We start from the raw sequence: 15,376 nt of genomic DNA, 5'->3' as shown, positions 1-15,376 counted from the left end.
CACCATATTTCTGCATATGGAATCATGTCCTGTTACAAAATCATCTCCAGTTTGTCCTGGTTCTTTTGCTGGTAGAAGAAAATTCGTTTCTCCGATTACACCGACATCACTTGAATGCAGCAATAAGGGATTTCCCACAGCTCCTTGTTTAAAATGTTTTCACGGGTTTTACACTAGTTGAGTTTCTTTTCTGTTTCATGTTCGTTTCAATGCAATAAATCCTGAAACAGTGGCCATACATACAGATTTTTTTTAATGTGAACTTTAACCTGGGTGAGGTGGAAGTGACGTCAGACAGGAAAGTAAAGCTCGCCGCTGGTCCACAGCAGCAATGCATCGCAACAACACTAGCCTCAGCTAAATTTAGCCGGCATTTGCCAAGGAAACCGTCGCCTAAATGCGATTGTGAAGCCAGTCTTAGCAGGACTGAAGTGCTGAATGTCCTCCCAGCGTCGGTGAAAATGACTCCGAGGTAAGCAGCTGTGTGTGTGGGTATGTGTGTGATGCTCTGTGTGTTTGCTAGCTCCGGAGCTAGCCGCTTAGTGCTAACGTTATCCCACAGCCTGACAGGATGTAACAACAGCAAAGCTTCAAGTGAGGATAGTCTTCTCTCGTGGTGTTGAAAGAGGCGTAAATTCACCCGTTGACTTCAGAATGTGGTTGGAGAACAGCTTTGTTCTTCTCGATGAACCATTATAAAAATGCTAATTGGAAGGGAAATCACGCCTTGAATTAATGTAGATTTAGGGTAACGTTGTATAGCTGCGAGAGAGCTCAACTGAAGAGATGAGTCATCTAGAATAAAACTGACTGTTTTGACTTGGAAGTTGCTACTATTTCTTATTTTGATCTAAAGCCCTTTCCTGAAATATACCATATCAGGGTGTATAAAAGGAAATGCCATCATCCCACTGCATCAGCTACTAATTTAGTGACAATGGATGAGCAGCATGATGTGTCAGTGGATGTGATCATCAGTTTCATCCTCCAATTTCCATTTCAAGGAAATAGTTTTTTACGGATGTTAAAGTAAAATGATTCAGCACAGTCCAATTTCTGCATAAGCCTTTACTTGTTCTAGTTGCCTCCGAATCCCAAATTGGTCATTAACACTGACTAAAATCATTAGCTGGCTTAATTTCACCGTTTCCCTTTATCCTCATGAATCATGTCTTGGTTCTGGAAAAGCTGCTGATGCTGTTCTGCTTCCTCCTTTCAGATGACTCACCAGTGGCTTGGACATCTGTGATTTGACAGAGGATGGGGCTTGCTCCATTTGTCAGCCTTGTCAACGCTTGTAATGTTTATTACTGTAGGCAGACAACAAACTATTATGAATCATGCTTGCTGTTTTTTACATTTCACGCTCACTAAATTAACTAGCAACATAAATGCCCATTTAGTTTGTTTTGAATGGCTTACAGCTAATAAGCAGTGTTGACAATGTCACTGGGTGAGCAGTCTCAAAAGTGGTTTCCAACCCATGTCCAAGCCACTGTTCTTCAAGCAACTGGTTTACAGCCCAAAGGTAAAAATGGCACCAACGATGCCTATACAATCATCCAGCTGGGAAAGGAAAAGTACTCGACATCTGTGGCAGAGAAGACGCTCGACCCTATCTGGAGAGAAGAAGCCTCCTTTGAATTACCTGGTTTGCTTTTGGAGGGAAACCCTGAAGTATACGAGCTCTGCCTAATTGTGATGCATCGCTCCTTGGTTGGGATGGACAAGTTCTTGGGTCAGAGGTCCATCAACCTTAATGAAATATTTGATAACAAGGAGCGGAAGAAAACTGAGTAAGTACTATAAAAGTCCTACATTTCCCTTTAATCCCAACCGGCTGACATCTTCAGCTCTCATGCTCACTTGGAATTAGTATATATATCATAGTTCGGTCATAATACAGGTGAGTTTCATAACTATGTTGTTACGTATGCAGTACATTGCAATGTTGAATTATTATCTTCTGCAATACCACAGAAAACCACTGTCATGTCTTTAAATGACAACGCTGCATACATTTATTTATTTATTTATTTATTTTACATACAAAAAATTGCACTTTTTAACATTCAAGAACTGCGAGTACAGGCTTGCATCCATGTGCTCTCAATATAGAAGAGAGGGGAAGTGGAAAGTATAGCACTATTTTAGTCCGAAGTGAATAAGAGCATTGACTATTTCACATTTTCCTGCAAAATACATTGATAGGAAGACGTGACTCATGTGTCCCATCAGTGTTCATTCCCTTAGTGTTCTTTTTTTTAAGTACATTTTTAGAAAATAGAACAGTTCTAATGTAATGAGCAGAATTGAATGTGGCCGTCCAGATGAGCTGCTGTTACACAGTTTTAGACTGACAAAAGATGAGGATATTCACCACAGATCAATCAGGAATTTCCCAACCGTTTGTTTCTCTATAGGCTTAGCAGGAACTTGGCCCACATTGTTAAGAGATAGCTCATGGGTTGATCACTGACATGGGTAACAGTAGCTGACCTAATGGAAACTTGTGGAGCTGGCCTAACGTGTCTTGGTAGTCACTCCTATATATTGTTTAAGCTGGGAATGGAGCTCATTGTCTTGTTTGAACTTGGCCTGTTCTGTGCTGAGTCAGCTTCATTGCCTTGTGTTTCCTGGGTTTGCTTCCACTAATTAAAAGAATTCGCCTCAGGTGGATTAGAGAAAATATCATACAATATATAATACAATATATTTTTCTATATGCACGAAATGTGGTGTCGTAATAACTACCTGTCTGGCTCGCTGCTATTTGATGGACAGGTAACCCGCCCTCTTCCCGATGCATGCAGGGACAGAGGGCGCTCTGTTTAGTTTCAGACTAGGCTTGAGAAAACGAATGTAGCACAACAAAACATAATACCATCATAGCAGGAAGGAGCAGTACATCAGGCTAATTTTGGGAGTGTCGACCCCTAAATCACATTCTGGTCCTTAACCCTACATTAAAGCTACAGGAAAAGAGTCTTCACATTGGCTCTGGTGTTAATTAGCTCACTGCGCTTTTTCAAAATTAGGACACTTCCTCTTTCACTTTGGAGCATCTCAATATTTTCTAATCAAGGTTGATGTATTTGTTGAAGGTGCCTGAGCCCAGTGACTTTTTGAGCTGAGGTTGTGTAACAGATTTGCCCGTGTTGCTTGTTGGCTCATTCCCACACTGCAGGCGTACTTGACAATGAAACCTGGACCCTAGATACTGTATCCACACACTCCACCATGGGTCTTGTGTTCGCTACGGCCCATCCGCAATGTTTTTGAACTGACATATTGGGGAGGAAAGCCCGTCTTGATATCTGAGTAGGCAGCCCGTAATTATCGCACACCTGTGTTTGTTGATTGTGAGGAGTTTCCCAGCGGTCCGGGGGCCAAGCGGGAGGATTGTGGTTCCAAGTGCAGGGAGGTTTATCTTGGCCTTGAGACGCATTTGAGGTGCAGTCAGTGGCATGCTGTGGCTGCTGATCAGACTGAGCATGGCGCGCAGCCTGGGAATTGGACCCAGCAAGGCCTTTCATGACTGGGCTCCCGGGCCACGAGCTAGACGGTTTAGAATAGCATTCAACAGCTGTGTTTTTTTACAGCCAACACCAACACTGTTTTTGGATTGAACTGATAAAATGATATTTCATGCTGGAATTCAAGGGATACTATGAAATAGATAGAGACGTGCAAATGTGTATTCAGTTTAAGGTTTCTTTAAGAATCAGGCTCAGATGGGACAATTGATTATATTGATTAAACTGTTCCATGATGGAGGTGGGGGTGGATGTGGGCCAGGATTTAGATTATACCCACAACATTTATAATGTCATTTTTATATTTATTTAATGTGGTATAATCAGACAATAGTTGTGGCGGTTTCCTAAAAGGGGCTCTCACAATCCTAGTAACACCGAGTACATGACTCATTAGCATGTATGAACAGTTGGACAGCCCTGTGATGCAATTTCCCAACTGCTTGTCGTTGCATTTCTGAACAAAGGCCAGATTTGTGCAAATGCCACTTTATTTTGCTCAGAGTGAAAGCATAAATCCCATTACTTCCAGTTGAAAAAGCAGGGAGGTTAAACAAATAGGAGCCCAAAAGCAGCCTGAAATTGTCTATTATACAGCAGCGGGCTATTTCTTACATTCAGTTTGCAAAGCATAATGTTTATCCCCTCAATGATAAATTGTATTCTCACTAGTGGCAAAAAAAAGTTCAAACGATTTAAGCCTCTGCATTTGTGTGTAGCTTTTGGATTAGTCTGCTCAAATTAGCCTTTTCATCTGGTGTCCACAAAGACGTAGGTAGAGCACATTAGGAAGAATGTGGGCTATTTTCTCTGTTTGTCACATTGTTTGATAGTGTAAGGACTTCCACTACAGTCTGACTTTGTGCACCTATCTCCCTCAATTATGTCGAATTGGGTGTAATCAAAAAAATTCTCTAAATCCCCTTCTTCTTATATAAATTCTCTGGTTGAATTCCTCCGCTCTCATTTCAGCTGGTATACCCTGGAGTCCAGGCCAGCGAAGAAGAGGAAAGAGCGAGGCCGCATCCAAGTCAGCATCCAGTTCATGAGGAACAACATGACTGCCAGTATGTTCGACCTCTCCATGAAGGAGAAGCCGCGCTCCCCTTTCTCCAAACTGAAGGACAAGATGAAGGGTCGCAAACACGACAGCGGCTATTCTGACACATCGTCAGCCATCTTGCCTCGCTCGGCTGTGTGCGACACAACCGAGCCCAACCGTCAGCCCGTTGCCCCAGAACCACAACCGCAGCCTGAAACCAAGGTCAAGAGACCCCTACTTGCCGGAGCCCACAAGCTCTCTGCAGCCCATTCCATGTCGGATCTCATCGGGACCCACTTTCGCCCCAAACTGGACTCCATGAACTCTATAGAAGAAAGTGGTAAGAGAAGCTTTTCATCTTTTACATACGTAACAGGAGATTGTTTCATTATTTGACTGTTTAATCCAGAATTAAGAAGGAATCTGTACTTCCAAGTCATTTGTCCTCTCTCATATTGTCATTTACAAGCTTGGAGGTACTGTCTTCTAAACAGTATCAGCTACTTATGAAGTGTAAAGCTCCTTATCCTCGAGCAGTAAAAAGACAGAGAGGTGTTATTAATAATTACAGTATTTTGCATAGTTGTATGTGCTTGTGTCTTCACACAGTAGTTTGGTTTTCTACTTGAGCTTAAGTGAGTTTTTTTAGTCTTCTCACTGTCATGATCGAAACGGATGCTCTTGTAGGTTCTCATGATCGTCAGTAGGTGTCGATAGACATTGCAAAGGTGGAAGGAAAAATATAAATATGCAGTATATTGTGTACTTATATTTGTAAACCAACTGCTCAGTACACAACCCAAGGTTCGATTTGCATGTTAGTTGCAATATTTTGGAATAAAATTGTGCCTAAAAAAACAGGATAGGCACTGGTGAGCATAAGTAATAGCAAAATGCAGGAGTGATGATGTTTATGTCTGTCATTTATTCCTTATTTTATTCTCCTTCTTGTACAAAACAATCCGTTACCCACAAGCCCATTACAAACTGAACTATCCTGGGAGGAATAAACAAACATCCTGGGAAGCGAGATTAAATGCTCGTCTTTGATGTTGGTTTTTGACGAAGAGATGAAATTAAAGGCTGAAATCTTTCATCGGCTTTGAATCGCCAGTTCATGTTTTCATCATTGATTGGTATTGGCTAATAACAAAGTTGAACTGTTAATGAGCCCATTTTAAAAAGAAATACAAATGCATCTCAAGTTGATGCAATGCCTTTGGTTTTCCAAACAGCCGTCCCTCACAGGCGTTCCCAGAGCGAGGTGCCAGGCTACCAGGACGGCGAGGCACACAGTGACCCTTTCACTGATATCAGTGACACCCTGCCACAGAAGTATGCCACGCTCCCACGCAACCGCAACCCATTTGAGGGGGAGCAGGGGCAGGTGTGGGACCGAACAGAGCGGAAAGAGAAAAAAGAGAAGGTCAGCCTACTGGAACGTGTGACTGGGAAGAAGGAAGGCCGCAAGACCAGCAATGGGGGGCGGTCGGGCAGTTCTGGAGACCTGCGCTCCCCCAACCCTTTTAGCAGTGACTCACAAGCAGACACTAACCCGTTCAGCTCCGGCTACAAAACCAGGTAGTCCCTTTGTTTTCTGGGTAGCATGTCCTCAAAAGTCAAACATAACTGTCTTCATCGGGAGGCCTGACGCCATTTGTGACACGCAGACTGTAGTGCTTAGAATTTTTGACGTGGAACATCTTCACCATGATAGAGGAAGACACACATATTAACTCCAATATAAGCAGGGGAGGCACAAGCCTGAAGATTTTCAGAACAGCAAACCTAAACTCTTTTCATCACCCTGCTGGACGTTAAGAAACTAGCAAAGGCAAAATGGCCCAAGTTAGCGAGAGAGCAGAGCCAGCTGCTGCTTCCGCTGGTATCAGCCTAACACTGAACTTTATTTTCAGATGAAGGTTGTCAAGTTTTAACCTGTTGTGTTTTATCAGTACAGTGGAAAATATTTGATGGAGATGGGTGTGTTATTATTTTGATCCTTTGCTCCTGTTAAGAAAAGTCCAGTGTTTTAGATAAAGAGGGATGTACAGTATGTTGTTTTCAGTTGGATTTTATTTGGACAAAACTTTGATTTATTTTTAGTGACAGATAACTTGTAACTTTTCACATAAAGCAAAGTTTGTATATACGGTCAGTTAGTCCATATGTCATGGAAAGAAAGAAAATCGGCTAATTAAAATAGCATTTGGTGCATCTTTTTTCTATTCTGTTACTGTACCTTTTTCAGTCTATCCATCTCAGATTCTCCTGAGGTATTATTGCTACCAGGTGAGGCCCAGCAGAGTTGACAACCTCTAATCTACAGGACATTGGTTCCAGCATTGTCCTACGGTGTACAACACCTTACTGAGGGACCCCCCATCTGTGTTTTGTTGTTTCCGCTGAGCCTGTCGATTTCTTGTGTTACATAAAGAGTTGGTGAGCACTATGGCTATAAGCTGGGGTTTATCGGAGTGGAAGGTGTCATTAGAGGCTCTTTAGAGAGCCGGGGCTTGATAACACAGCCCTCTGAGCAATCGTAATGAGATCCTCTGCCGAGATAGACCACCCAATTAACCACTTATCTCTGCAGGCACCAGTCCATCATCTTTCCTGCTGCCTTTGTCATACAGTAGCTCACTGGTCACTTGTAATATGCAGGAACACAAAAAAAAGGTGGTTTAGGGTGTATTGTTCAATGGCAAACATAATTATAGCTGTAGTCAAACATGCTGTGAAGCACATCAGTCACCATCTTCTCACAGAAATGCTCTTATTTCTCAGAAAATAGATGCCTCTGAATCCGTGTCTTAGTGGGAAATCAAATGCAAACTATCATTCTTATAGGGTCCTGTTTGATTCTTTGTAGTGATAAGAAGCCAGTTGGAAAAGAAGACCTCACCTTTGGCAGAAAGAAGAAGGACATCTTTGGCAAGAAAAATGTAAGAAAAACAAACCAACTCGTAAGCAGATGATTTGTTACGTGATTGTTGTTTAGTTGCATGTCATCCCTCCTACCTGATGACAAAATCTCTTTAACAGTGTCATTGCTTGGTGTGAGATGTTTCCGATTTTTAATTGAGGAATCTTGACTTAGCAGCTTGTGACATTGACCTGTGTGGCCTCTGAAACTTCAGATATGCGACTTGGCTAATTAGCTGTCGGTCACTCGGGTCATCGTGTCTCATCTGATCAGAATTTGAAGCAGTGTGAAACTCCCCTCTGTAAGGTCACTTTAGTATGTGTGTGCGTGTTATGCCGTGTCTGCAATTGTAAGTTTTAGTTGAGAAAAGGTGCAGAAACCTTGGCCTTTTTCTGTATTTCTATACCTTGCACTCTTTGCAGATAAACTTCTGTTTAATTTCTTTTTTAAAAACATGACCTGATGATTACGCAGCAGAGTTGGTATTTAAATGTGAGCGGAGGGTAGTTAAAGCGACACCTAAATGAGAAAGCGAATGCTGATATTGGCTTTCCTCACATTTCTTTGTGGGTGTTGAGGGCTGTCGGCATCTACATATGTGCCCCTGCGCATGCCGTTGTGCCTCGCAGAAATGGCAGCTCCCATTTCCTCCTCTTCCAGGCCCTAATTAACCACACACAGGGTGGGGGTGGGTGGGGTGGGGTGGGGGGCAAGTGAGAGATTTCAAAGGACCCAGCTTTCAGATTCTAAAAGCTGAGCTCATTAGAAACGGTAATGACACAACTGGAGAATGCCAAGTGTACGCCTTATCTTCTCCTCACTACTGATCGCAGAAAAATGGTCATCATTACTTTGCCAGTTCATGGTCATTTCCAGGCCTTTGTCACCAGCCACTAAAGCTCCAGAATATTACGTGTGAAAGTATGAAAGAGGAAGTGTCAGGCAACATCTACTTCCAAAACTCTCTCTCGTTTCTTCTCAAATGGATCAAGTGTATCTTTTTCGGTGGTGTGTGTGTGTGTGTTTGAGGAAAAGGTTACCCTCCTACTGAACATTTAATATCGGTGGCAAATATTTCATTTTGGTGTGTGTCTCCCCTCACAGTAGCCTCTGTGCTATTAAAAAGCGATAAGATACCTGGTAAGCGGTCCAGCTCCAAGTCTTTCCTGCATTGTCTTTACCCAGCAGTGGAGGTGTATGGGAGTGGAAGCTGATAAGTGTGGTATTTTAAACAGGGTGAAGGCTTTGCTGCTCCGTTCGGGGGAGGATGCCCAGCTGTAAAGCGATAAAGTGGTCCCTCATTAAAAACGATTACAGCCCCTACTCATACTCGCGCAATGTGATCTGCGCTTACTGCTCCACGCTGCTCCTTATTTTCCTCCAAAGAGCAATGCTGGGCTTGGGTTGCATCCTTATTTTCTTGTTTATTAGCCTATTTAATTGCAGAAATATACAGCCTGACATTTCCCCTTGAAAACAAAGATGACTTGTCAAGAGTGTGGTCTGGGCCTCTCCTGTCAGAGGATCATGCTGTCACAAGTTTGAAACTGGAGAAAAAGTAACTCTCTGACAACGTTCGCTGCTTGTCGTCATGTGACCCATTAGAGGCTTTAACTATACTTGATGTGTTACAAGCACCGTTTGAGATGTTAGGAGGTCAGGATGTCTGCCATACAATTCATTGACATGTCAGTTCTAAATCTCTTGGGAACCGTTATATCTTAACTGCTCTCAATTAGCCTTTATTAGCAGCAGGCAGCCACAGATAAACACATGACAGTTTGTCACATTCAGTCAACACATCTAATCAGTCTATTTTCTCTGTCGTATTGTGTGTGAACTTGACTACATGATCACCCAAGCATTTTACTTTTACGTCTGTTGACAATATGTTGACGCAGAGCCACGCGCCCTCATAATAAGCTGAGGTGAAACTGGCTTGTTTGTGTTTTTTTGTTTTTCACAGGAGGTGACACAAGAAAGCGTCGCAGCCTATCGAAACTTGTCCTTTGAGGAGGTTGTGCAGGAACTCATCAAGCAGAAGGAAGTGGTGAAAAAGAAGGACGCCCACATCAGGGAGCTGGAGGACTATATAGATAACCTCCTGGTTCGTGTCATGGAGGAGACGCCAAGCATTCTACGGACACCCTATGAGCCAAAAAAGAAGGCGGGTAAACTTTCTAAAAAATAGACAGACACAAAGGATGAGAGGTACAGATGAGGTTTAAGCTGTCGTGCATGGATTAGGATCAAAGTGGTTTAAAAAAATATGAGCAAATGGGATTGATCAAAATCAAATCTACCATTATTTCTTAGAACATTTTTTTATTCACTTGATATAGTTTTGTAGACAATTTTAATGAGTTATTTTTAGTTTATGCAGTGATTTTGGCCCATTCCTGTATCTCCAACTTTAAGCTCTGTTAATGCGGTGCAGTTGAAGGTTCGTAAACATAATGATCGTGAATCAAACCCAGAGTTTACTTTCAGTTATATTGTATGCACTTGTGAACCCACAGAGGTCCGTCAGCGCGTTCAGCTGCCATCGTCTGCCCAGAAGCTCTTACGGTACGAATGCAGCCAAATTCATGTTTACCAGATGCCGTAGAGGCACTTGTGGGCTGTCTGCTAGAAGGAAAGTTCAGGCAGTTAAGAGAATGAAGCCGCCATAGTGTGTCTACACTCAAGCACAAGTCTTAAACTTGCCACAGAAACAAGTGTTTAGTCAGACAGGAGCTTCGGCCTGAGCTCAGGAGACTGTGGTTGACCTCTGCTCACCCTCCCACCAGTGCGAGTGAGTCATATGAACTCTTCGGAGAGATGTTACGGTAAAAAGATGCTGGAAAGTATCTGGGTTTTTCTTCATACATATTTTCTTTTAAACGAATAAGCGTTACATTCCTTTTCTAAGTTACTGGCTTTTATTTATCTACCTGTGCTTCAATTGTGAAGACTATCATTTTAGTTTCTCGCTTGCTGGAGGTGATAATTTTACTGACTTTAAGTGCAATAATCATGAGCGTATTACTTTACATTCTGCTGGTAATGTCCTTGTTTACATTTAAATCACAATCAGTTTTAATCACTTAATGTTAATTTGATTTTTTTTTTGTAGAAAAAAAACTTCCTTGATACCACTCACTGACCACCATCATCACCTTCAAGTACACGTTGGGCTGATGATTGTATCGATGGTACTGAGCTGCACATATGGATGTATGCTGAGCAATCTTAATTTTACACTTTAATGATATTCTAATGTATTTCTAAAGTACTCTTATGTAAGAACGCTACTGTTCCCTCACACCCTGTACCCCCAACACCTCCTCTACTGGAATAACACTGAAGTAATTTGACTAAAACTGACACAGGCATGTATATTATTTACATTAATATGTTTATTTCGAGCGAAACAAGTTTCAAATGTACTACGCCTCAGTACATTTCTGCACTTTTCCTTCTTCTGTATCAGCAAAGCAGTTTTCAATTCACTGAAACTTTGCTCCCTCAGTTTGAGAGATTCGTGGCCATGATATATAACTCGTTACCCAAATTGTATCTGTTTAGGACGATGACACGTGTTGTTTGTTCCCTCAGTTGGATTAGTTTGTGGCCACGAGACATAACTTTTTCACAAGATTGTATTCATTTGAAGCTACCAGATATAACTTGCTCCAACAGTCTGATTAACTTTTTGGCCACGAAATATCGCTTGTCATCAGAATTTGATTAATTGTATCGCCACGCGATTTCAATTTTTCCCTCAATTTGATCAAACTTTGGCCGTGTAACACAATTGCTCCCTCAGTTCGATTACATTTTTGGACACGGGATGTAAATTATTACCGCAAATTCAAATTCCTAATCAAATCATGGGAACAAATTTTATATTAGCGCTGTACATTAGTTAAAGTTTTTGAACAATTAATGTGTTAGTATGAGTGAATCAGATCGAGTAAACAACTGAATTTTTTTTTTTTTTAATATATATATCCCCCCTTTACGGGCACTCCAGGGCTCCGTACATATTCAGTTATCTATATGAGATAAAAATGTAGTCCTGGTCAACGCTGTCGGTACTACTTATCGTTTGAGGTAATCAAGCAAACTGTCCTCGGACGTGGTCTCAGTCACACTGAGTACCAGAGGGTGTTGGATCACACTCACTGGTGCTACCGTTAACTGTTTACACAAAGACCTTAGAGGGTTTTTGATGCTCCATATCTGGTAGTTTAACAATCGTCCCTCACTGATCTTTAGGTTTACATGTTTTATTGTTTATTCCTAAAGCAGCTTCATGTACAGTGTTAAAATATAGTGACATAATGACTGTCTGATATCCAAAGTCGCACACCATTTTTATTTATTCATTGATTTAGTCGTCAGACAACGTAAACCACCGTGTCCCGTTGCTGGTATTTTTTTCTTATTATCCATGTTATTGTTTTCTAGTTCTTTTCAATCAATGAAACCAAATCCCAGGTGTGATCCAGTGCTGCGCTGCATCTGTGGAAGCTCCCGTGAATGTTGCAGCCCTTAACAAACATGTACCTCTCGTTATTTTCTGCTGCCGTGAAAGTAGCTGGAGGTATGAGATCTGTTTTTTTCATTTGCAATCTTCTATTATCGAATGTATTTTAGTTGGGTTTGAAAGACAAAATTTCCACATGTACACTAACAAGGCCATTGAACCTTACTTGCCTTTAAATTATCTGGTGTATCCAAAGAAATCGGTTTATTTGAAGTGGTTTTTTTTTTTTGTGTGTGTCTTTATTTGTTCTCACTTGAACACAACTTGTATGTCATTACGGACAAGCAGATGTTGCATTGGTTTACCTCATGTTTGAGGAAAGCCAAAATATTTGAATCTGTTTATATTATCACAAGTATTATGTGATGCTAATTAGGAAGATGTGCAGAAAATAATCTGCTTTCCACGATGAAAAATCCTCTGTGATTGCCTTCCTACCAGTGTGTTTCCTCATACTGTCACTAGTATGTAGTCACCCACCCATCACGGACCTTACCGAGCTCGTTCCACTTCAATTGTACATAATATCTACACACTTTGTACTGTCACTTCACCTTTCTGGACTATATTTGCACATTTTTTTTGTGCTGTAAAATGTTTGATGGTGGGGATTTATGTGGTCAAGCTCAAAAGGAAAAATCCAGTATTGAAAATACTTTTTTTTTTTTTAAACTATTCACTACATGTCTTTTATTTGAGCTAAAGCGATGGCAAAAAACTGTGATTTCATAGTGATACTCAGGATTTTTTTTTTTCACCACTCAGGCATTTTTATAGCTAAAGATGATTTCTTACATGCAAAGTAAATCCATAGATTTCCATCGGTGATATTTTCTAATGCAGGTCGCATTGAAACAGGTGGTTTACACTGGCGCCCCTCAATGTGTGTACTGACCGAGGGGCTGCAGCACCTGCTTTGCTTGAATGATGAAATAACCTGACTGAGGAACATAAAACACATTTGGAGCCTGACGTCATTTAGTTCAAATGAAAAATGTGGAGTGAGTAGTAAAAATGAATGAACTTTTCCTGCCGTTTTTGGGCTTTCGCATCGCTGCATTGGCTTCATTTGCTGAAAAATAATTTGATGCGTTTGTAGATGTCGAATGAAAACGAATCCGATTGAAAAGCATTTTCAAATAATTTTCCAGCACAACAGGGAAAAGGGGCACGCTAAAAACAAAAAAGTTTGCTGCCTTTGCATAATATTTTAATGCCAGTGTTAGAATATGCAAAGCGCTAAAGATTCTTCAAGGTAAAATTCCCTCTAAAACTTTGCGGTGGCCATGTGCAGTAATTTTGATTTTAGCAGGGTATTTCAGAGTGCTGTAAGTGATTATTGGGCTTATACCATGAAAAAGTGCACATGTGTGTTTTTTTTCCTTCCTCTATCGATGAAGCATGCGTTGAACCTCTTGAAGGAGATGGCATAATGTCACATCTCGCAATCCGTCGCTGGCAGTCTTTAAGTCTCTGCTGATGTTTGTGATGCTGCTCACCATAGGCCACATACAGCTGCCAGACACGAAGACTTAAGCCGCAGCTAAATCCCCTGACGGTGCTTGTAATGTGACACGCAGTTTTGAAGGAAATGATGACTTTGTTTATAAAAGATCTCGCCAGTTAGCAAAGCTTCATTGAGTTTACAGAATTCTGTGGTACACACGCATACACACACCAACCCAGCTCCACAGAACATGAGCTGAGTCTAGTGCCACAGCATGGCCGAGGCCTAAAATGACGTTTGGACATTTTTGGTCTGGAGGTAGCTAATATGAACTTCCGGCCGGGTCCAAGGATGCATTTTTCATGAACAAATGTAGATCATTAACAAGTCGTGACGTATTCCTCATTGGGTTCATTTTCTACAACTTCCTGTCATGTATTTAATTCAGAATTGTACAATGTGTAAACTGTTAAGTGCACCTTTTTTGGAAAGGTGGAAGGTAAATGATTAACTTTTCTCTTTCTAATACTTTCCCATAATGGCTGATATGCAAGATTTTTAAACCTGGATGTCTGGGAACGTGGATATTGACTTTTTATTCTTGTAGATATGGGAACACACAAAGGGTTTAGATGACATGTATAACAGCAACACAATACTGCTGTAACAGTGACTGTATGTCAAGTGCCAACAAAATGACGAATTCACAAGTGTTTGATGCATTTCTTTATGTAAGCCCATACTCCATATGCTATTAATTACACACTTTTTTGATTTTCCACAGGATATAGTTTAAAAGGCACAAGCAACATTGTTTTGTCCTTTTAAATAAACACACTCTAAATTAAATCTGCTGTTGTTTGTTTTTTGGAAAACGAATAAAATTAAGGATTTATTGCATATATATATATATATAAATGTGTGTGTGTGTGTCTGTATATATACACAGTATATGTACTGTGTATATATATATGTATATACATATATTTATATACATAATTGTGTATATATATACATAAATGTATATACATATATGTATGTGTATATATACATGTGTATTTACATTTATATAAACACTTATGTGTATAGATGTGTGTGTGTGTACATATACACAGTATATGTACTGTATATATATTTGTATATACATATATTTATATACATAAGTGTGTATATATATATATACATAAATGTATATGTGTATGTAGAAACATGTATCTATGTTTATATATACATTTGTATTTACATTTATATATACACATGTGTGTATAGATGTGAGTGTGTGTGAAATTTCTGATGAACTGGTAAGTCTTTGATAAAATGGATTTTTTGTGTCTTACAAAGAGCACCTATCCTATCTAAAGGAACAAATAGAAGCCATTCTCAATTAACTCTGATCTCATTGACAGTTAAACCACAATTAGTATTTAATCGTGCTGAATTTTGTCAAGCTTTTGTTGTTTCGCTCCTCAAAGCAGCTCTTGAGAGATTCCCATGCCTCCCCGGCAAATTAGAGAAGTGGCTTGGTGTGACAACAGGGTAGCAAGATGGCTCGTTAAAACTCCACTCTAATTTGCTTATGTGTGCTACGAGGCTGTGTGAAATCTTTTGGGACAAGAAACACTTGTGTTGTTTACTGCCTGATGCTTTTGTTAGCGGGTTTGCTTCTCCGTCACCCCACCACCTAACAGGTTAAAACATGACCTCTCTCCCATCACCTCAATCTAGTCCCTGCAGAAGTGTGGAGCAGGAACTCAGGGAACAAGGACAATTCCACATTAATCCCTTCAATGAGACAATCTTTAAATTCTACAGGTCACTGATGCCAAAAAATACCTGTGGTGTTTGAATTATTTGGTTGAATTTGTTAATGAGGCCACATTTAAACACAGCCGTG

General features: G+C 40.6%; 1 protein-coding gene across 1 annotated transcript; it reads left to right on the top strand.

The window, feature by feature from the left end:
• The first annotated feature begins 272 nt into the window (after window positions 1-272).
• On the top strand, window positions 273-14,316 carry rab11fip2 (RAB11 family interacting protein 2 (class I)). The gene is made up of 6 exons (XM_086179599.1): window positions 273-472; window positions 1,220-1,796; window positions 4,509-4,918; window positions 5,814-6,159; window positions 7,451-7,523; window positions 9,471-14,316. The coding sequence occupies exons 2-6, from the start codon at window positions 1,444-1,446 to the stop codon at window positions 9,693-9,695; spliced, it is 1,407 nt and encodes a 468-aa protein (XP_086035725.1). The 5' UTR covers window positions 273-472; window positions 1,220-1,443; the 3' UTR covers window positions 9,696-14,316.
• The last annotated feature ends 1,060 nt before the right edge of the window (window positions 14,317-15,376 follow it).

This window comes from Aulostomus chinensis, chromosome 16, assembly GCF_037954235.1.
Source record: "Aulostomus chinensis isolate RoL2024-O1b breed Wild chromosome 16, RoL_Achi_v1.0, whole genome shotgun sequence".
Lineage (NCBI taxonomy): Eukaryota > Metazoa > Chordata > Actinopteri > Syngnathiformes > Aulostomidae > Aulostomus > Aulostomus chinensis.
The sequence above is the reverse complement of the archived record's forward strand: the minus strand, read 5'-3'. Positions and strand labels throughout refer to the sequence as shown.

Bases quoted from the DNA above. Each gene is read 5' to 3' on its own strand.
- rab11fip2 (XM_086179599.1), top strand. From the start codon at position 1,444: ATGTCACTGGGTGAGCAGTCTCAAAAGTGGTTTCCAACCCATGTCCAA. The intron at 4,919-5,813 runs GTAAGAGAAGCT...TTTTCCAAACAG, and splicing joins GAACTCTATAGAAGAAAGTG to CCGTCCCTCACAGGCGTTCC. The intron at 6,160-7,450 runs GTAGTCCCTTTG...GATTCTTTGTAG, and splicing joins AGCTCCGGCTACAAAACCAG to TGATAAGAAGCCAGTTGGAA.